The sequence below is a fragment of the Gigantopelta aegis genome, chromosome 9 (genome assembly GCF_016097555.1).
Source record: "Gigantopelta aegis isolate Gae_Host chromosome 9, Gae_host_genome, whole genome shotgun sequence".
Lineage (NCBI taxonomy): Eukaryota > Metazoa > Mollusca > Gastropoda > Neomphalida > Peltospiridae > Gigantopelta > Gigantopelta aegis.
Genome location: NC_054707.1, coordinates 58,377,830 through 58,400,864, shown reverse-complemented (window position 1 = coordinate 58,400,864; position 23,035 = coordinate 58,377,830). Strand labels below are relative to the sequence as shown.

The 23,035-nt window shown below is 37.9% G+C and overlaps 1 protein-coding gene across 1 annotated transcript in view; it reads left to right on the top strand.

Annotated features, from left to right (window-relative positions):
- LOC121381665 overlaps positions 1–23,035 on the top strand; it is a 235,383-nt gene that overhangs the window by 67,597 nt on the left and 144,751 nt on the right. The window contains exons 4-9 of the mRNA XM_041511009.1: positions 203–275; positions 8,900–9,052; positions 9,394–9,567; positions 9,887–9,967; positions 15,678–15,851; positions 17,635–17,786. Coding sequence (XP_041366943.1) covers positions 203–275; positions 8,900–9,052; positions 9,394–9,567; positions 9,887–9,967; positions 15,678–15,851; positions 17,635–17,786 — 807 coding nt within the window. The remainder of the gene's footprint in view (positions 1–202; positions 276–8,899; positions 9,053–9,393; positions 9,568–9,886; positions 9,968–15,677; positions 15,852–17,634; positions 17,787–23,035) is intronic.

The window sequence follows — 23,035 nt, the reverse complement described above, 5'->3', positions numbered from 1 at the left end:
ACTAGTAGACATTGTGATGAACTGGTATATTCTAATTTATTTTGGTACAGTGGACTGTTGAGACTTAAGTTTTTGTATCTGTTTATAATTATCAAATTTCAAATTAGTTCTGTCAAACAGAAGACAACAATGTTTGTAAGAGTACCTAATGTAGCAGAAGGTTGATGACGTGTTTGCATTTTAGACTTTCTTCCTGTTGTAGGCCAACAGACACGACGAGTACAATTAGTATAGCATGGGAATCTTTACTGCAGGAAACAGAAATGGATGCTCAGGTAATGTGTTGTCCTTTAATTTATTCAACCATCCATCCATCTTTCCATTCATCAATTTCTGTTCATCCTTTTATCAATTTGTCTGTTCATCCATTCATCAATTTGTCTATCCATGCATCCATCCATCCATCCACCCATCCATCCGTCCGTCGCTCCTTCCAGCAATCCATCCATCCATCCGTCCAGCAATCCATCCATCCATCCATCTGTCCGTCCATCCATTCATCTCCCTGTCCATCTGTCCTTCCATCCATCTGTCAATACATTAATCCATCTGTCCATCCATCTATTAATCCACCCATCTATCTTTCCATCCATCTATCCATCCATCTGTCCATTCATCCATCCATCTGTCCATTCATCCATCCATCTGTCCATTCATCCATCCATCCATCCATCCATCCATTTGTCCATCCATCAATCCATCTGTCTGTCCATCCATTCATCTCCCTGACCATCCATCCATCTGTCCATCTGTTTATCCATCTGTCCATCCATGCATCTATTCATCTATCCATCTATCTATCCATGCATCCATCCATCTATCCATGCATGCATGCATCCGTCCGTCCATCCTTCTGTCCATCTGTCCGTCTGTCCGTCCATCCATCCGTCAGTCAGTCAGTCAGTCAGTCAGTCAGTCCGTCAGTCAGTCAGTCAGTCAGTCAGTCAGTCAGTCAGTCAGTCAGTCAGTCAGTCAGTCAGTCAGTCAGTCAGTCAGTCAGTCAGTCAGTCAGTCAGTCAGTCAGTCAGTCTGTCCGTCCGTCCGTCTGTTCATATGTTTTTCTGTTCATCTGTCCATCCATCATCTGTCAATCCATCATCCATCCATTCATCTATCTGTCCATCTGTTTGTCAATCTGTCCATCCATCCATATATATATATTAAAAACTGTTTTGTTTAATGACACCATTAAAGCATATTGATTTATTAATCACTGGCTATTGAATGTCAAACATTTGGTAACATTTGGATATATAGTCTTTGAAAGGAAACCCACTACATTTTTGACCGCCTGTCCTTTAAATTCACCCTGGTTGGGGACAGGTCTATCTGTAACAGTAATACTGTGGATAAAAAAAAATATATATAAAAAAAGAAGAAAAAAAAGAAGACATTTTTCCAATAGTAGCAAGGGATCTTTTATCTGCACCATCCCACAGACAGGATGAAACATACCACGGCCTTTGATTATAACCAGTCCTGGTGCACTGGCTGGAACAAGAAATAGTGGTATATCAAAGGCTATGGTATATGCATGCTTTCATGTCTGGTAAATGTGTATAATAAAAGATCCTTTGATGCTATTTGGAAGAAGTAACCTATGTGGTAGCAGCAGGTTTCCTCTCTTAGACCAAGTGTAGAACAAAACTTATGCTGTCACAGTTCAAAATGTGCTGAGGTGCCATTAAAGAAATTATCTTTTCTTTCACCTGAAAGCTCCATCAATTGAGAATTCTTTGTGAACATGAGTATTTAGCCTTTAATCCATTAACAAGTTGATATGACACTCTACAGTGGCATGAAACTAGTGGGATGGGATGGGAACTCTATTTACGTGCCCATATCCACAGAGGTTCAGGCACGCCCACAACGGATTTAGCCTCTGACTTTGCCAGTGACCAATTCCGGTGAAACTAGTGTAATGTACTGACCACTGTTTCACAACATACTCAGCCTGACAATGACACCCATGAGACCCTGAGTATGGCAACTTATTAAGTAACATGATGAACTGACCATGGTGGTGTAGTAGTTAAGCCACCAGACTTGAGACTGGTAGCTAATGGGTTCAAATCCCGATACCAGCTCCTATCCAAAGTGTTAGCAACTCTGTGAGGACATTTACAGACCACTGCACCAGCTTGTCTAATCACTAACTGCTAATAACTAATCATTGACTCAATGCCCTGTACAGACAGTTCAGTAACTGAAGTGTGCGGCCATAAGAAATAATAATAATGAACCATAATGTCCTAGAATGTTTGAATATTTCAATTTGAATGTTCAGAACCATCTGATTATGCCAGTATTTGGTTAAATTCAAGTTAAATTTGACTAACTTCAGTGAAAGTCTTTAAAACTGCCCATTCTTCCACTGATGGGTCAGCATGTGGCCTAGTGGTTTAATGCTTGCCTGATGCATGATTGATCTAGGATGATCCCCATCATTGGGCCAATTGGGCTATTTGTTAAATTCCAAACGTGCTCCCTGACCATTGTATGGTCTATCCTGTATGTGACATGGTGCATATAAACATTAATAAAAACAAGTAGCCCATGGAAATCTAAATAATTTGAATAAATCAATGAAATTCCCTTCCTTTCTGATGTTTCAGAAGTTTTAACACTTCAAAACTTGTTTATCTGAAAACCATGCTTTTGGACACCACCAATTCTGACTGTCAGCGCTCGGAGTTTGATCTGATCACTGCTCTGTTGAACTGCAATAAAAGCTGACATTCAGACTGCCTGCTAACATTACGCACACTTGCATAATTAATCTCGTACTTGCTGTCGAGACAGCACTTTCATCCGAGGAGGAAGGTGTTAACGTGTGAAAGTGGGAAGTTTGACAATGATTTAATCAAGTAATTGGTCTTCCACTGGATGATGTACGCAAGTAATCTCCTCATCTTCTTTCATGTATTATACATGATACCGTTTCAAGACAGAAAGGTCAGCGGCAGATTCTATGGTATCATTCTTGTTATGTCCCTTTGTATCTACCTTCAGTTTAGCTATACTGTGATTAATTGGAGGGTGAAACTAGGATTTTGAGAAAGGGGTTTAGCATATATGTGTTCCTAATATCTTACTGAGTGTGCGTGTATGTGTGTGTGTATGTGTGTGTGTGTGTGTGTGTGTGTGTGTGTTTCCAATGGAAAAAAAAAAGCAAAAAATTTAAGGTGCATTTTTTACTTGGCATTTAAAGGGTTTAAACCTCCTATCCACTCATGGATCCACCACTAAAATCAACATAATACCATTGAATGAATGAATAGATGAATGAATAGATGAATGAGTGAATGAATGAATGAATGAATGAATAAATGAGTGAGTGAGTGAATGACCTCACTATTTATGGGTAGTGAGTGAATGAATGAATGAATGAATGACCTCACTATTTATGGGTAGCCATATCAATATTGCTCTTCATCACTCCCCTAAGATTAGTTGAAGGATGATAAGTTTTAGCTCCCCTTAATATGTGAATTAAAAGAAAAAGTATTACAAAAGGATTAGATATCAATGCTCAGTTTGGCAATAAATTAAATGTTTCCCCATATTCTAAGTTAGGAGAGCAAGTAATCATTGCCGTCATTAAAAAAAAAAATTCTGTGTCATATTTATGTAAATGACAAAATATGTATTCTTTAATTTATCTTCTGTACAGAAATTGGGAAATGTTTACAATGACCTGCATGAAAATTGAAAATAAATATTAAAAAAACAACTTGATTTTCAAAAATCATGTGTCACCAGTTTAGTCTTGAGAAACTTTTTCTAAATTAGAACAATCATAATATTGCAAAATAGAAAAAAAAAGAAAAAAAAAAGCTATTTATGTACTTATTGATTTATTTTATACAGACTCAGTCTTACAAAACATTTTCCTTTTACTGCTATTGTATTATCTTAACATTTAATGGATCTTAAACTGTATGTTATAATATATATGTTATACATATAGTAATTTTCATTTGAACATCCTTTATGTTGCCAGTTTACTTATTGTTATGCTAGGATCAGACTGTCAACTGTCACAATGAACTTGGCCAACTCGACGGTTGCATTATAATTTCCCCCACTTTCATCTTAAGATGAGTGTGCTCAGATTAACAACTAATTATTTGTAGAAGTTGTATATGATGAGATTAGAGTTGTAAGATAAGACAAGACAAGAATTTTTTCTCATAAACTGCACTGAGTGCAGTATGGAGAAAATATAAACAAAATAAGTTACAAAGTGTTTTCTGTAAGAACACTCAGACTAGCAACAGATGGGTGAGTTGGTCAACTCCATCCTGACCAATGGTAGTCTGACTCTAGCATAATTCTATTTGTATATGTAGTAATGTTTTGATTTACTTTTTATTTTGGTTCACCTGGATGTGGCCAGTCTACTTATTGTTATTCTATATGTACATGTAGAAATGTTTTATGTTTTTATAATTTAAGCTCCCTGGATGTGGCCAGTCTACTTATTGTTATTCTATATGTACATGTAGAAATGTTTTATGTTTTTATAATTTAAGCTCCCTGGATGTGGCCAGTCTACTTATTGTTATTCTATATGTACATGTAGAAATGTTTTATGTTTTTATAATTTAAGCTCCCTGGATGTGGCCAGTCTACTTATTGTTATTCTATATGTACATGTAGAAATGTTTTATGTTTTTATAATTTAAGTTCCCTGGATGTGGCCAGTCTACTTACTGTTATTCTATATGTACATGTAGAAATGTTTTATGTTTTTATAATTTAAGCTCCCTGGATGTGGCCAGTCTACTTACTGTTATTCTATATGTACATGTAGAAATGTTTTATGTTTTTATAATTTAAGCTCCCTGGATGTGGCCAGTCTACTTACTGTTATTCTATATGTACATGTAGAAATGTTTTATGTTTTTATAATTTAAGCTCCCTGGATGTGGCCAGTCTACTTACTGTTATTCTATATGTACATGTAGAAATGTTTTATGTTTTTATAATTTAAGCTCCCTGGATGTGGCCAGTCTACTTACTGTTATTCTATATGTACATGTAGAAATGTTTTGTGTTTTTATAATTTAAGCTCCCTGGATGTGGCCAGTCTACTTATTGTTATTCTATATGTACATGTAGAAATGTTTTGTGTTTTTATAATTTAAGCTCCCTGGATGTGGCCAGTCTACTTATTGTTAGTGTACAGTGAAACCTGTCTAAACCAGATCATACCAGGCACCTAATATTGATCCAATTTAGATAGGATTCTGTGTTTGGTTAGAAACTTGGTTGGTTTTGACAGAATTCTGGTTTGTTCAGGGTCCGGATTAGACAGTTTTGACTGTACATGTGTATGTAATAATTTTTTTATTAATTCTTTAATTTAGTCTCACCTGGATGTAGCCAGTCTGCCTATTGTTATTCTATATGTATATGTAGTACAGGTAATGTTTAGATTTTTTAAACATGTAGGCTCACATGGACATGACTGGTCTACTTACCGTTAGTCTTTCTTGTTCCAGCCAGTGCACCACAACTGGTCTACTTACCGTTAGTCTTTCTTGTTCCAGCCAGTGCACCACAACTGGTCTACTTACCGTTAGTCTTTCTTGTTCCAGCCAGTGCACCACAACTGGTCTACTTACCGTTAGTCTTTCTTGTTCCAGCCAGTGCACCACAACTGGTCTACTTACCGTTAGTCTTTCTTGTTCCAGCCAGTGCACCACAACTGGTCTACTTACCGTTAGTCTTTCTTGTTCCAGCCAGTGCACCACAACTGGTCTACTTACCGTTAGTCTTTCTTGTTCCAGCCAGTGCACCACAACTGGTCTACTTACCGTTAGTCTTTCTTGTTCCAGCCAGTGCACCACAACTGGTCTACTTACCGTTAGTCTTTCTTGTTCCAGCCAGTGCACCACAACTGGTCTACTTACCGTTAGTCTTTCTCTTGTTCCAGCCAGTGCACCACAACTGGTCTACTTACCGTTAGTCTTTCTTGTTCCAGCCAGTGCACCACAACTGGTCTACTTACCGTTAGTCTTTCTTGTTCCAGCCAGTGCACCACAACTGGTCTACTTACCGTTAGTCTTTCTTGTTCCAGCCAGTGCACCACAACTGGTCTACTTACCGTTAGTCTTTCTTGTTCCAGCCAGTGCACCACAACTGGTCTACTTACCGTTAGTCTTTCTTGTTCCAGCCAGTGCACCACAACTGGTCTACTAGTCGTTAGTTTCTTGTTCCAGCCAGTGCACCATAACTGGTCTACTTACCGTTAGTCTTTCTTGTTCCAGCCAGTGCACCACAACTGGTCTACTTACCGTTAGTCTTTCTTGTTCCAGCCAGTGCACCACGACTGGTCTACTTACCGTTAGTCTTTCTTGTTCCAGCCAGTGCACCACGACTGGTCTACTTACCGTTAGTCTTTCTTGTTCCAGCCAGTGCACCACAACTGGTCTACTTACCGTTAGTCTTTCTTGTTCCAGCCAGTGCACCACAACTGGTCTACTTACCGTTAGTCTTTCTTGTTCCAGCCAGTGCACCACAACTGGTCTACTTACCGTTAGTCTTTCTTGTTCCAGCCAGTGCACCACAACTGGTCTACTTACCGTTAGTCTTTCTTGTTCCAGCCAGTGCACCACGACTGGTCTACTTACCGTTAGTCTTTCTTGTTCCAGCCAGTGCACCACAACTGGTCTACTTACCGTTAGTCTTTCTTGTTCCAGCCAGTGCACCACAACTGGTCTACTTACCGTTAGTCTTTCTTGTTCCAGCCAGTGCACCACAACTGGTCTACTTACCGTTAGTCTTTCTTGTTCCAGCCAGTGCACCACAACTGGTCTACTTACCGTTAGTCTTTCTTGTTCCAGCCAGTGCACCACAACTGGTCTACTTACCGTTAGTCTTTCTTGTTCCAGCCAGTGCACCACGACTGGTCTACTTACCGTTAGTCTTTCTTGTTCCAGCCAGTGCACCACAACTGGTCTACTTACCGTTAGTAGTCTTTCTTGTTCCAGCCAGTGCACCACGACTGGTCTACTTACCGTTAGTCTTTCTTGTTCCAGCCAGTGCACCACGACTGGTCTACTTACCGTTAGTCTTTCTTGTTCCAGCCAGTGCACCACAACTGGTCTACTTACCGTTAGTCTTTCTTGTTCCAGCCAGTGCACCACGACTGGTCTACTTACCGTTAGTCTTTCTTGTTCCAGCCAGTGCACCACGACTGGTCTACTTACCGTTAGTCTTTCTTGTTCCAGCCAGTGCACCACAACTGGTCTACTTACCGTTAGTCTTTCTTTCTTGTTCCAGCCAGTGCACCAGACTGGTCTACTTACCGTTAGTCTTTCTTGTTCCAGCCAGTGCACCCACAACTGGTCTACTTACCGTTAGTCTTTCTTGTTCCAGCCAGTGCACCACAACTGGTCTACTTACCGTTAGTCTTTCTTGTTCCAGCCAGTGCACCACGACTGGTCTACTTACCGTTAGTCTTTCTTGTTCCAGCCAGTGCACCACGACTGGTCTACTTACCGTTAGTCTTTCTTGTTCCAGCCAGTGCACCACAACTGGTCTACTTACCGTTAGTCTTTCTTGTTCCAGCCAGTGTTCCAGCCAGTGCACCACAACTGGTCTACTTACCGTTAGTCTTTCTTGTTCCAGCCAGTGCACCACAACTGGTCTACTTACCGTTAGTCTTTCTTGTTCCAGCCAGTGCACCACAACTGGTCTACTTACCGTTAGTCTTTCTTGTTCCAGCCAGTGCACCACAACTGGTCTACTTACCGTTAGTCTTTCTTGTTCCAGCCAGTGCACCACAACTGGTCTACTTACCGTTAGTCTTTCTTGTTCCAGCCAGTGCACCACAACTGGTCTACTTACCGTTAGTCTTTCTTGTTCCAGCCAGTGCACCACGACTGGTCTACTTACCGTTAGTCTTTCTTGTTCCAGCCAGTGCACCACGACTGGTCTACTTACCGTTAGTCTTTCTTGTTCCAGCCAGTGCACCATAACTGGTCTACTTACCGTTAGTCTTTCTTGTTCCAGCCAGTGCACCACACTGGTCTACTTACCGTTAGTCTTTCTTGTTCCAGCCAGTGCACCACGACTGGTCTACTTACCGTTAGTCTTTCTTGTTCCAGCCAGTGCACCACAACTGGTCTACTTACCGTTAGTCTTTCTTGTTCCAGCCAGTGCACCACAACTGGTCTACTTACCGTTAGTCTTTCTTGTTCCAGCCAGTGCACCACAACTGGTCTACTTACCGTTAGTCTTTCTTGTTCCAGCCAGTGCACCATGACTGGTCTACTTACCGTTAGTCTTTCTTGTTCCAGCCAGTGCACCACGACTGGTCTACTTACCGTTAGTCTTTCTTGTTCCAGCCAGTGCACCACAACTGGACAAAGGCCGTGTTATGTGCTTTCCTGTCTGTGGGAAAGTGCATATAAAAGATCACATGCTGCATTAGGAAAAATGTAGCAGGTTTCCCCTGATGACTATGAGTCAGAATTACCATGTGTTTGACATCCAATAGCCGTTGATTAAGTAATCAATGTGCTCCAGTGGCGTCATTAAACAAAACAAACTTTTACTGTCATTCTATATGGTATACATGTATATGTAGTAATGTTTTGATTTTTGTTTCAATTTAGGCTCATCTGGATGTATCTAGTCTAATTAAAAATGTCTACAGACCATATGTTTGACATCCAGTAGCCAGTGATTGATTAATCAATGTGCTCCAGTGGTGTCATTAAACAAAACAAACTTTAACTGTTATTTTATACGGTATACATTTATATGTTGTAATGTTTTTATTTTTTAAACATTTAGTCTCACCTGGATGTGACTATAGTCTGCTTACTGTTATTCTATATGGTATACATGTATATCTAGTAATGTTTTGATTTTTGTTTTAATTTAGGCTCACCTGGATGTTGCCAGTCTCCTCATTAAAAATGTCTACAGACCTCTCAGTGATGTTGCATCTTATAAACGAAGTCAGGGTCAGAAGCTCTGTACATTCAGAGAAAATTTTGAAAATCTTTTGGAAGACTCAGAGAAACATTTGTCTACAGTAAGTATGTAGTCTCTTTCAGGGGTGTACCTAGTGGGCAGAGATAAGGATGTCAGTTCCCCCCTAAAAGACAAATATGTAGTCTCTTTCAGGGGTGTACCTAGTGGGCACAGATGAGGATGTCAGTTCCCCACTAAAAGACAAATATGTAGTCTCTTTCAGGGGTGTACCTAGTGGGCAGAGATATGGGTGTCAGTTCCCCACTAAAAGACAAATATGTAGTCTCTTTCAGGAGTGTACCTAGTGAGCAGAGATAAGGGTGTCAGTTCCCCACTATACCCCACCAACCCCCGAAGTGATACATATATTTTCTCAGATGTGTGTTGTGTTTTGTTGTGCAGACTGAAGCGACGTACTACAGCTGTTATGAGATGTACAAGGATGCGGAGGATGAGGAGAAGAGAGACAACGCCAAGTCAGACTTGTACAATGCTCACAACAGTTACGTGCTGCAGCTTAGGGCTTCCAACAGGATCGCAGACGAATTCCACAAAGTTATACCACAAGTGCTAGAGGCATGTATTGTTCAAGTGTTTCACAAATGAATGACATGTAGGAAGTAGAAACTGAATACTACATTCATATCTGTTAGATACCATTTATTTTACAACTTACTTAAAAAAGTATCCAATTTTCTTTGCTAGAGGCATGTATTAGGTATCAAGCCTACTGTTTTTGGCACATAGTTTGCCTTTTGAGCTATCTGTCCAGGACAATTGTTGATAGTTAAAGATTGGGTTATAGAGGTTTAAAGTATTCTTGTTTTATGTAAAATTAATTTGTGGCAAAATATTTTTAGTGCATTTTTTTTTTTTTTTTTTTTGACTATTTCAGGAGTTAGAAGAAATCTACATCGACACAAGTAATACAATAAATGTTGCTATAGAAACTCATGCTCTACTTCTGTTAACAAAGGTAAGAATGCTTAAAATACAAGAGAAACATCATCACAAAATGTTAAGGACAAGACTATGGGCCGAATTTACGAAAGGTATTTATCCCTTAACCGCGTGTAACTATCTAAAACAGAAGTGTGTATTTTAGTAACCAAATTACGAAGCATGTTTATGTTACGCACCTATAATCAAGATCACTAAGTTATACGCCTGCATTTAAAATGCATTGAAATACTTAAACGCACGAAAGGGGTTGTTTAAGTCCAAGTAATCGACACTTTTCATCAACAAAACGAACTGAACAGTGCTGATGGATGTATTACGAGTGCTCGAAATTGCTCAGGAAGATGTCAAAGAGCATAGGAATTATGTCTAAAGACGAGCACATGAAAGTATAAGACAGGGGTAAGAGGAGGCGGTGTGTGTGTGTGTGTGGAGGGTGACCCCCCCCCCCCAGTGCTGAAGCAAATCTTTAAATTTGGGCAAACATTATAGAGATATTCGAGGAAAGTGTGGTAAACTTAGGCGTGTTTACCATCTATTTACATGAATCTACCCACAAAACTAGTTGCAAGAATGCGTAATGATTCACTTGCAACCCTATATAGCCGTTCGGCAGCATAGACGTATGGGCTCCCATTTTTATAGAGGGCAGGCTGCTTTTGCCCGAATTAAACAAAAATAACCAAATCTGGATAAAAAAAATTTAAATTATTATTATTAGCATTACAACTATATAGGGTTGAAAACTACCACAACGCATTTTTACATGGATTACAACTAATTTTGAGGGTGGAATGATTAAAATACAAGGTAAAAAGGTCTCAGGTTAGCACATGTTGCCCGAATATCTGTCATTTTTGCCCGAATTTGAGGTTTTGCTCCAACACTAGGGGGCAGTTATCCCCCTGCCCACTGTCCCATACACTTATTTTTGGCAGTAACACAAATATTAAGCAAATGTTGTTGTCCAGATTCGAGTACTTTCGTTTAAATCAGCCAAAAATCAGCCTCCCCCCCCCCCCCCCCCCCCCCCGCCACACACACACAAATGGGAGCCTGTACGCCTATGGACGAGCATTGCGGAAATTTTAAGACAGGTATAATCCATTGAAAGAAATTTAAGGACGTCAAGTTTGTTAAACGATATTAAATTATAGGCGAGCAATGGTTAAAACTATTTAAGCAGTTGCAGTGATGACTTTATTCCACACAAATCTGTTACTATTAGACGAAACAATGCTCCTTAGATAATTGGTAATATTACGACTTTAATAGACGTCATACAAATTCAAAAAAAGAAAGAAATACACAATTAGATTAGGAGTTGCAAAGTTATTTCAAGTATCCGTAAAGCTAAACGTGATTATAATATGAAACTAGATATAACAATTGAATAATGAACACGGAAGTAAAACCTAACGACAGGTTCTTAACCGATATATAAAACAAAACGACAATTCCAAATCAGCATTCCCACCTATTGAAAACAATGGCGTTCTTTAAGAGGGTGATGACAATATTGCAAACATAATGAATAACTATTTTGTAAACCAAGCTACAGTCGATAGACCAGATCAAGATGTACCAATGCACAGGAAAGGAGGCTGAAGATACCTTAGTATCTGTAAGTGTAAGAAAAGCCAGCGGTCCTGATCTAATAAATAATAAAATTATTAATAAAATTGGAATATATTTAGTCAAACCGTTGATGAAATTATTATTTAATTTGTCTCTGTTTTATTCTACATATCCCACTATTTGGAAACAGTCGCTGAGTATGAAGATATTCGCCCAATAATGTTTTTGTTTTACTATATAGCAGTTTTGATATTAAAACAGTGTTATTGAACCTAAAGATAGTACCATTTGTACTCAATTTAATAATGTTATCGGAGAGATTTACTTTATAAATTATGCATTTTCCGCTATGCTGTTACAATATCAGTGTGGTGCACCATTTGCATGTTTCACTTCAAAATTCTAATTATGTATAATATATATATATATATATATATATATATATATATATATATATATATATATATATATATATATATATATATATATATATTTATATCTGTGTGTGTGTACGTGCATGCGTATGTATGTGTGTAAAAGAGTAATTGCAAATTTAATATTGAAAAAAAATACATTTCAGCAAATGTCATTACCATTATTAACACACCCAAAATGTGACAGTACTGACGTGTGATGACAATGATATTTTATTGAATTTTACATAATAAAAAACTGTTTTGAAAGACTTGACCTGAAAAAGTCTGCAAATATATTATCGCCGATAAACTATTTTAGCAAAATATCTCAAAATTAGTTTGCAAATGCATTTATTTCTTTACAAATAGCGTTTGGTAATGACAGACGATAAACATACTCATGACAATTAGGTTGCCCAACTGACAAAACATTTTATTTTAGAAAAAATACCCTCATACTTAAACATTGTCTTTCAGTGTTGCCAACATGTTATCGTGCTGAATAGTAATTTTTTACTGAGAGTGTATCTTTCTTAAATGATTACAATATTTAGAGAGGTTGTAACGGTAATGACAATTATATTTGAGACATTAAAAAAAAAAAAATTTTGGTCAAATATAAAGACACAAAATAATTATCTCCAATAACAAATACATTGCTTTTTAAATTTGCATTACTTCAAAATTATGTAATTAACATAAAATCATTACTTTAAAAAAAGAAAAAAAATTATTAAAATTTTAAGTGACATTGAAATTTATTAACCTTGAATTCGAACACATAGAAACAGTTTAACTATGTTTTGGATGTTTAAAGAGTCTTATTAAGATAGTTAATATAAACAATGATACAACAACAAAAAATGTTTTAATTATTTAATTATTTAATTTTTTTATCATTTTATACCAATGAAAACTTGTGGATGGCATTTGTGCCTCCAATTATAGAATGACCCGTACAAGTTACATGCGGATAGCAAACTACACGTCTTCTTAGTTTCATAATATACGATAAACGCAGGTGTTTAGCCACATGTGTACAAGTGTGATTTTAGCCGTGAATAAGACTTACACGCATCTAAGATAAACGAGCGATGATCACCTTTCGTAAATTCGGCCCTATATGTTTTGTCTCTATCTGTCTATCTGTCAGTTAGGGTATCCACGAGTACTTGTGTACTCAGACACGGGTCGAGTCTAGCAAGACTTGAGTCCTGTGAATGGACTTGAGTACCCGTACAGTGTGGAATACAATGAGTAACTATAATACAATGGACAATGTAGGACAATAATTTCAGTAGTAAATAATCAACGATATAAGTTACTCAATAATTATATGATCATGCGCTTGTTTCTCTTTTTAAACTGGCCGTCCGTCCATCACAACACTTCTAATACAATATAGTGCAATTCAATGGCATGATTTGGAATCCATGTTCAGCGCTGGAATTAAGATGCATAATGCTATTTGACTTTATTCCTTAATCTCATCATCATCTAGTGTAAGTGTCGGGTACTCGGGTCCGGGTCGAGTTTGACCTTCGAGTCCACGAATCCAATATTTTGGACTCGTGGAGGCCCTACTGTCAGTCTTTCAGTCTGTCCATCTGTCCCACATATAGTTTTCCAGACTTTTTTTCCCACAAGATATTGAGCTGAAATTTTGTGCATAGCTTTATTATGTAATGGTACAGACTAAGTTTGACTTTCATGGGCATTTTTTAATTTTTGTAAGTCATAACTCTAGATTCTTGAACTTAAGACAAATAAAAACATTTTGAGCATGTATTGCTTTTCTATCAGAATGCTTGAAAAAACCCAGATTATGATAAACATTCTTATAATTTATTCAGAGTTTGTTTATTGATGCATATTTTATTATGTCGCTTCCTTGTGGGATGTTTTTACTTACTGCGATGGTAGGGTGCTGTATTCGGTATATATGTTTTTACTTACTGCGATGGTAGGGTGCTGTATTCGGTATGTATGTTTTTACTTACTGCGATGGTAGGGTGCTGTATTCGGTATGTATGTTTTTACTTACTGCGATGGTAGGGTGCTGTATTCGGTATGTATGTTTTTACTTACTGCGATGGTAGGGTGCTGTATTCGGTATGTATGTTTTTACTTACTGCGATGGTAGGGTGCTGTATTCGGTATATATGTTTTGTCACAGGCACTCACTGGTTATCTGACTGGTTTCCAGTCCTGTGTTATTCATTTAACATAAAGCACCAAAACCAGTCTAGAGAGCATTTCATTAAACCACTGAGTGATAACATCAGTTGAAGTTTAAGTTTATTTTGTTTGACGACACCACTAGAGCTCATTGATTTATTAATCATCAGCTATTGGATGCCAAACATTTGGTAATACTGACATATATTCTTAGACAGGAAACCCGCTACATTTTTTCCATTAGTAGTAAGGGATCTTTTTTATGCACCATCTCACAGACAGGATAGCACATAGTAAGGCCTTTGATATACCAGTTGTGGTGCACTAGCTAGAACAAGAAATAGCCCAATACCTCCAGCCCTATCATCAATTGAATGCAAAGTTAATTCAATGACTAGTAATATACTTTTCAAATATACTTTTTCATTTTATGCTTTTTCGTAATGGTACTGACCCTAGTTACCAACATACATGCTTTTTCTATTTCATATTAATTTCCATTGGAGCTAAGACAAACTCCAGGATGACCAAAGAACTAATTAGATTTTCCAAAAATGATAATCTATAGTCCTTCCCAGCCTCCATTAACAATGGGGGTGAGACGTAGCCCAGTGGTAAAGCGTTCGCTTGATGCGCAGTCAGTTTGGGATTCATCCCTGTCAGTGGGTCCATTGGGTTATTTCTCACTCCAGCCAGTGCACCATGACTGGTACATCAAAGGTCGTGGTATGTGTTATCCTGTCTATGGGATGGTGCACATAAAAGATCCTTGCTGCTAATCAAAAAGAGTAGCCCATGAATTGGCGACAGCGGGTTTCCTCTCTCAATATCTGTGTGATCCTTAATCATATGCCTGATGCCATATGACTGTAAATTAAATGTGTTGAGTGTGTCGTTAAATAAACCATTTCCTTCCATTAAAAAAAACCAATTGTAAATAATTTCAATTTCATTTCATGTAAGAAGAAATTAAGTAAAAGCGTTTTGGATAAAAAAACAACAAACCCCCCCCCCCCAAAACCCTCACTATTTTTGTGTGCAAGTTAGAAAACAGTTGGCTCAGAAATAAGTAACTTGTGGGAAATACCATAGTAATAAACTGTGTGTAATGTAATGACAAAAAAGATGTAATAGACAAAAATGTTTTGCACTTTGTAATAACTAATGACACAGACCCTAGTTTCAACCCGTAAAAAATTGACATATTTGGAGAGAGTGAAGCAAGAGTCTGTGAAGTTGAAATTGTGAAATACCGTTAAAAATAGACTAAAACTCGACTCCATAATTGTTACTTCTCAGAAGCAGGTGCGTTTTTAAAAATATAAAAAATTAATTTTGTGGTATTAAAAACACCAGAATGACCAGAAAAACTTTGGTTGTACGGAAATAGATAATCTAAACAATAAAATATAAGTAAAGTTTGATTTCAATGATAATAAATGTCTCTAATAGTGAAAAATATGCCTTAGTGTTTAAAAACTAGGGTATGTGCCAATTATGCAGTTTTCCAACATAACAGTAATGTATGTTAAAGATTTTCAGTTATATTTCCAGGCGAATGAACAGCACAGGAAATTTGATGATCTGCTACACATCTGTCGTCAGGTGAATCCGCAGATGGACGTGTCTCAGTTTGTGAAGTCTGTGTCCTCAGATCTGTCTGGTCCACACATACCTTCCCACCACTTCCACCCAGCAGACGATGTGGAGGATGTCTCCACCACTGAGGTGGGTATTCAGTAACACTGAGGTGTGTATTCTGTAACACCGAGGTGGGTATTCAGTAACACTGAGGTGTGTATTCTGTAACACTGAGGTGGGTATTCTGTAACACCGATGTGTGTATTCTGTAACACCGAGGTGGGTATTCTGTAACACCGAGGTGGGTATTCAGTAACACCGAGGTGGGTATTCAGTAACACCGAGGTGTGTATTCTGTACCACTGAGGTGGGTATTCTTAAACACTGAGGTGGGTATAACACCGAGGTGGGTATTCTGTAACACCGAGGTGTGTATTCTGTAACACCGAGGTGGGTATTCTGTAACACAGAGGTGTGTATTCTGTACCACTGAGGTGGGTATTCTGTAACACAGAGGTGTGTATTCTGTAACACTGAGGTGGGTATAACACCGAGGTGTGTATTCTGTAGCACTGAGGTGGGTATTCTGTAATACCGAGGTGTGTATTCTGTAACACTGAGGTGGGTATTCTGTAACACCGAGGTGTGTATTCTGTAGCACTGAGGTGGGTATTCTGTAATACCGAGGTGTGTATTCTGTAACACAGAGGTGTGTATTCTGTAACACTGAGGTGGGTATTCTGTAACACTGAGGTGGGTATTCTGTAATACCGAGGTGGGTATTCTGTAACACAGAGGTGGGTATTCTGTAACACTGAGGTGTGTATTCTGTAACACTGAGGTGGGTATTCTGTAACACAGAGGTGTGTATTCTGTAACACTGAGGTGGGTATTCTGTAACACAGAGGTGTGTATTCTGTAACACTGAGGTGGGTATTCTGTAATACCGAGGTGGGTATTCTGTAACACTGAGGTGGGTATTCTGTAACACTGAGGTGGGTATTCTGTAACACTGAGGTGGGTATAACACCGAGGTGGGTATTCTGTAACACTGAGGTGGGTATTCTGTAACACTGAGGTGGGTATTCTGTAACACTGAGGTGGGTATTCTGTAACACTGAGGTGGGTATAACACCGAGGTGGGTATTCTGTAACACTGAGGTGGGTATTCTGTAACACTGAGGTGGGTATTCTGTAACACTGAGGTGGGTATTCTGTAACACCGAGGTGGGTATTCTGTAACACCGAGGTGGGTATTCTGTAACACTGAGGTGGGTATTCTGTAACACTGAGGTGGGTATTCAGTAACACTGAGGTGGGTATTCTGTAACACTGAGGTGGGTATTCTGTAACACTGAGGTGGGTATTCAGTAACACTGAGGTGGGTATTCAGTAACACTGAGGTGGGTATTCTGTAACACTGAGGTGGGTATTCTGTAACACTGAGGTGGGTATAACACCGAGGTGGGTATTCTGTAACACCGAGGTGGGTATTCTGTAACACTGAGGTGGGTATTCTGTAACACTGAGGTGGGTATAACACCGAGGTGGGTATTCTGTAACACTGAGGTGGGTATTCTGTAACACTGAGGTGGGTATTCTGTAACACTGAGGTGGGTATTCTGTAACACTGAGGTGGGTATTCTGTAACACTGAGGTGGGTATAACACCGAGGTGTGTATTCTGTAACACTGAGGTGGTATTCTGTAACACTGAGGTGGGTATTCAGTAACACCGAGGTGGGTATTTCGTTTGTATCTATTTCAAGAATATTACTGATGATGAGAACCTGTAGGAAAATAAAAAAAATTGCACATATTGTTTAGAAATGCCCTTTTGTTTTGCTCTTAATTGGTGGGGTTTTTTTTAGGGGATGTTGTATATACTTAATTAGTAAATAATATTTGACACAATACTGTTTTATTTTCAGGTTACAATGAAAAACCAGCTGATAGTTGACAAATACACTGAGAACTGTATACGATCGCAGCTTGTAGAACTACAAAAAGAAGCAATGCAACTCACGGTGTACATCAAACAGAAACAGGATGCCACAAATACACTCATCAATGTATGCCAAAGGTGAGTTATCTCTCTTGTTTATGATAGCATTTGTTGACAGATACACCGGCCTCGGTGGCGTCGTAGTTAAGACATCGGACATAAGGCTGGTAGGTACAGGGTTCGCAGCCCGGTACTGGCTCCTACCCAGAGTGAGTTTTAACAACTCATTCAGTAGGTGTAAGGTCACTACACCTTCTTTTCTCTCGCTAATCACTAATAATTAACAACTAACCAACTATCCTGGACAGACAGCCCAGATAGCTGAAATGTGTGCCCAGGACAGCATGCTTGAATCTTAATTGGATTGGAATAAGTTGAAATGACATATGACCAAATTCATTATAGGTTGCACTGTACCAAAGCAGAAAGTTCCAGGTCAGAGTTCAAAGTGTACCATCAAATATTTATGCAGTAAAAGTAGCCGCGGGTCTAATTGGTAACACATGTAATATGTGACATTGATTATTTGTGCAAACACTATTATTCATTGCTAATAAATAAATATACTTTTATTTGTTATATAGTTGTTATGCACTAGAGGTTGAAACTAATGCATGGTACCCTTTAAATAAAACTGCAATTAAAAACATTTATTAAATCTCTAAAATGGTATGTGTGAAAAAATATTATTTACTAATTAAGTATATACAACATCCCCTAAAAAAACCCCATCAATTAAGAGCAAAACAAAAGGGCATTTCTAAACAATATGTGCAATTTTTTTTATTTTCCTACAGGTTCTCATCATCAGTAATATTCAAGAAAAAAAAAAAAAAAAAAAAAAAAAAAAATGTGTGACTCCGTATTGTTTTTGCAGGTAGATTAAATGTGAAATGCCACAATTTTATTTACTGCCTAGGTATTTTATTAGTAAATGTTAACATTATAGGCAATAGGAATTATTTTGGTTGAATAGAATCTATATTTGATGAAGCTGCTCAAGTAGGCATGTACAAATGTTGAAGTTATCTCCCTTAACTGTTTTTCCACAAAAATTAATCCAGTAATTTGTTAAACATGAGTATTCTCCCTTGTATTGGTTAATGCTGGCCACATTAAAGTATACAAATACCGGCCTCGGTGGTGTCGTGGTTAAGCCATCAGACATACGGCTGGTAGGTACAGGGTTTGCAGCCCGGTACTGGTTCCCACCCAGGGTGAGTTTTAAAGACTCAATGGGTAGGTGTAAGACCACTACACCATCTTCTCTCTCACTAACAACTAACCAGCTGTCATGGACAGATAGCCTAGATAGCTGAGGTGTGTGCTCAGGACAGCGTGCTTGAACCTTAATTGGATATAAGCATGAAAATAAATTAAAGAAGAAAGAAAGTACACAAATTCAGTCGTGATTTTACTTGTTCCTGCCCTTAGTGGACCCCTCAGGTTTTTACCCATCCCAACCAGTACCACACATCTGGTATATAAAAAGCCATAATATATTAGAAAATGTATATACAATATCCTTTGTATTATTCAGTGGGAGTAGTCTATATGTCACAACAACATTTTTCCACCATATATTAAACACCAAATAGCCATAGTTTTAATGTGTTGAGGTGTCATTAATTAAATATTACTTCTCTTTCCACTAGCAGTGAATAAGATAAAAGTAACAATTGTCTGTCTGTTGATAATCATAATACATAGCTGGGTTAGAGAATAAGGGAGAGAATGAGAAAGAGAGAATAAGAGAGAGAGAATAAGAGAGAGAGAGAGCGAGAGAGAGAGCACGAGCGAGAGAGATAGCACGAGCGAGAGAGATAGCATGAGCGAGAGAGATAGCATGAGCGAGAGAGCGAGCAAGAGAGAGAGAGAGTGAGAGAGAGAGAGAGCGAGAGAGAGACAGAGAGAGAGAGAGACAGAGACAGAGAGAGAGAGAGAGACAGAGAGAGAGACAGAGAGAGAGACAGAGAGAGAGAGAGAGAGAGAGAGAGAGAGAGAGAGACAGAGACAGAGAGAGAACAACCCTACCCCACTGCTGCCTGCCACATGAGCTTCTCCTTTCAATTGACAGCATGTGGGGTTTTTTATATACCTAGTCATCTGCAGGAGAACTTGCAGTTTCTGATGATGATAACTAGTTTAATATGCCTATATACCACTAGGGTTTCGAACACGCCCATCCCGAGTCTGACCTCCGATAAGATCGGTGGCCTGACTTGGTATGTGGGGGGGGGGGGGGGGGGGGGTAGTGTTGAAAATGGGCAGAATTTTGAAAATAGCAATTAGTAAAAAGGTTAGTAGAATAATTTTTAAAAAGAAGAAAAAAATTACAAGCCAAAAATAAGAATTGACTGCTCGGCCGAATATTTATATAATTTGGAGCATTTTAGAAGGACAGTCCAAAATAAATAAGAGAAAGAAGAGAGGATTGGACTATTTAATAATATTTTTAAAAAAGAAGTAATTTCGACATAAAATTTTGAACGAAGGTCTAAATGTTTAAAGTCCGATCTATATGTCCAGGTGAGTGGCCTCATTAAGGCCATTGGAGGTTGGCCTACAGGGAACTGATGAGCGGAGAACCAGCAAAGGCAGGGATGAAGTGCTTCCATCTCTGGTCGGCGAGGATGGTTATGACACTCCGGTAGTCGTTGCCGAAAAGGGCCTTGATGATCCTGTGGATGGTGTGGCTATCCATCTCTCTAACTAGGAAAGCTTGTCGGTAGACTCCTTCTCGGCGCTGAGTTAGTACCAACCCCATCTTGCCAGCTGTTGACTTGATGGTGTGTAGCTTGTAAGCACTTCCATCAGGCAGTTGTTCCACTAGTCCGCCCATCAGTGATGCCAGATCCGAGGTGTCCCCCTGCACGAACTTCAGGAAGCCGGACCTGATTTTCCTGATCTGAACTTTCCAGATGGCTTCTGAGTCGGAGGGGGACGGTGCCTGTGAAGGTGGAGGCCTTGCCTTGTCAGGCTGGTCACTCAGCTGAGCGAAGGCCTTCCTCTTCGCAACGGCTTCTGCCCGGACCGCCGCCTTCCAAACTGGCAAGACTGATGACAGTGGCCAGTTACGTGTAGGCAGTGGTGTTGAGGGAGATGGAGGTCCGTATGCAGGCGTCTCGAACATCGGCACATTGAGAGCATCCCTCAGTGTTGATGGCGGGTCCGGATGAGCTGATCCTTTCATCTTGGCGATGCAGAAGTTCTGTATCCCTCTTTAGGTGACATATCTGATTATTACTGTTAATAATATTGTATTAACTTAAAGTAGTGAATTTTTAATCATGACTACTAATTTTTTTTAATTACTGCTAGTGGGTTTTATAAAAATTATCGATACCCTACTCCATGTCAGCTGTTTACCACTGGTCTGCAATTTAATCCTCAAATATATAAACAGTTGTTGATTTTATTTACTACTGGTTTATACTTGCTTATAAAATATCTTAACATTTATTGATTTTTATCTACCACTGGTCTGTACTTTGCTCCTCAAATATCTTAACATTTACAACTAGTCTACACTTTGCTCCTCAAATGTCTTAACATGTATTGATTGTAGCTACCACTGGTCTACACTTGCTTCTCCAATATCTTAACATTTATTGATTGTATCTGTCGCTGGTCTAAACTGTGCTCCTAATATATCTTAACATTTATTGATTGTATCTACCACTAGTGTATATTTTGCTCCTCATTTGTCTTAACATTTATTGATTGTATCTATCACTAGTCTACATTTTGCTCCTCGTATGTCTTAACATTTATTGATTGTATCTACCTCTAGTCTACACTTTGCTCCTCAAATGTCATAACATTTATTGATTGTATCTACCACTAGTCTATATTTTGCTCCTCAAATGTCATAACATATATTGATTGTATCTACCACTAGTCTACACTGCTCCTCAAATGTCTTTAACATATATTGATTGTATCCATCAACGGTCTACACTTGCTTCTCCAATATCCTTACATTTATTGATTGTATCTACCACTAGTCTACACTGCTCCTCAAATGTCTTTAACATATATTGATTGTATCCATCAACGGTCCACACTTGCTTCTCCAATATCTTGACATTTATTGATTGTATCTACCACTAGTCTACGCTTTGCTCCTCAAATATCTTAACATTTATTGATTGTATCTATCATTAGTCTACACTGCTCCTCAAATGTCTTTAACATTTATTGATTGTATCTACCACTAGTTTACACTTTGCTCCTCAAATGTCTTTAACATATATTGATTGTATCTACCACTAGTCTACACTTTGCTCCTCAAATGTCTTTAACATATATTGAATGTATCCATCACTGGTCTACACTGTGCTTCTAAAATATCTTAACATGTATTGATTGTATTTACCACGAAACTAATACTCTACAGTTCAACGAAAATGGCTTAGGCTTAATTCATATAATTAAAATTTACTTTAGGTAAAGGAGAAAAAACCCTGATCCTAAAATCAGTCTTCAATCATAATTAAATTGTCAGATGGCAATACACTAAGGAAATTGACTTTGCGAACACACAAGCAAAACCCAAGGTTTCTATGGGATAATAATTATCAAACAGCATTACTTGAAGATATATATGATAATTATATCAAAACAGCTTTAAGGAACATCTGAAAGGTATATCAGATTAACTATATGTTTTACAATTTTGGAATTTAGTGTATTTTTATTTTTATTATTAGCTTTATTTAATTTATTATTATTAGGGGTTTTTTTATTGGTGTATAATTGTCATGAAATGATAAAATTGTAGTGTAATCAAACAATTTTGTAAAAAATGTGTGATTGTTATATATTGATAAGCCTATTGATAAGGCAATCAAATTACAATAAAATATATTCTCCAAAACATGACTTGAGAAATTAATTTTCAATTGCATAAGTTCAGTTAATTCATAACTTCAAGACTTATACTGTACATGTAATCAAAAATAAACAAATTCACTTAAATATTATAATTTTCACTTATCTTTCTTATTTGTCATTATCGTCTAAATTCTAAAAATAACCCCCTAAAACAATTTTATTTTTTATGTTGCAGTTATTTTATAACATTAAAGTATAAGGTATACATGTATACTAAAACCAACCTGTAAATATTAAGATTTTCACTTATCTTTCTTATTTATCATTACTGAGGCCAGATCTTTTCCCCTGTCATCATCTTAATGTTAAAAATAATAATGAAGGAAAAAATTATGTTAGTGTATTCTTTAATCTTTTATATATAAAAATATACTCTCCGAAAATAACTTTGACATACATTAGCGTAAAGATATCATTACCAGCTTTTCCTT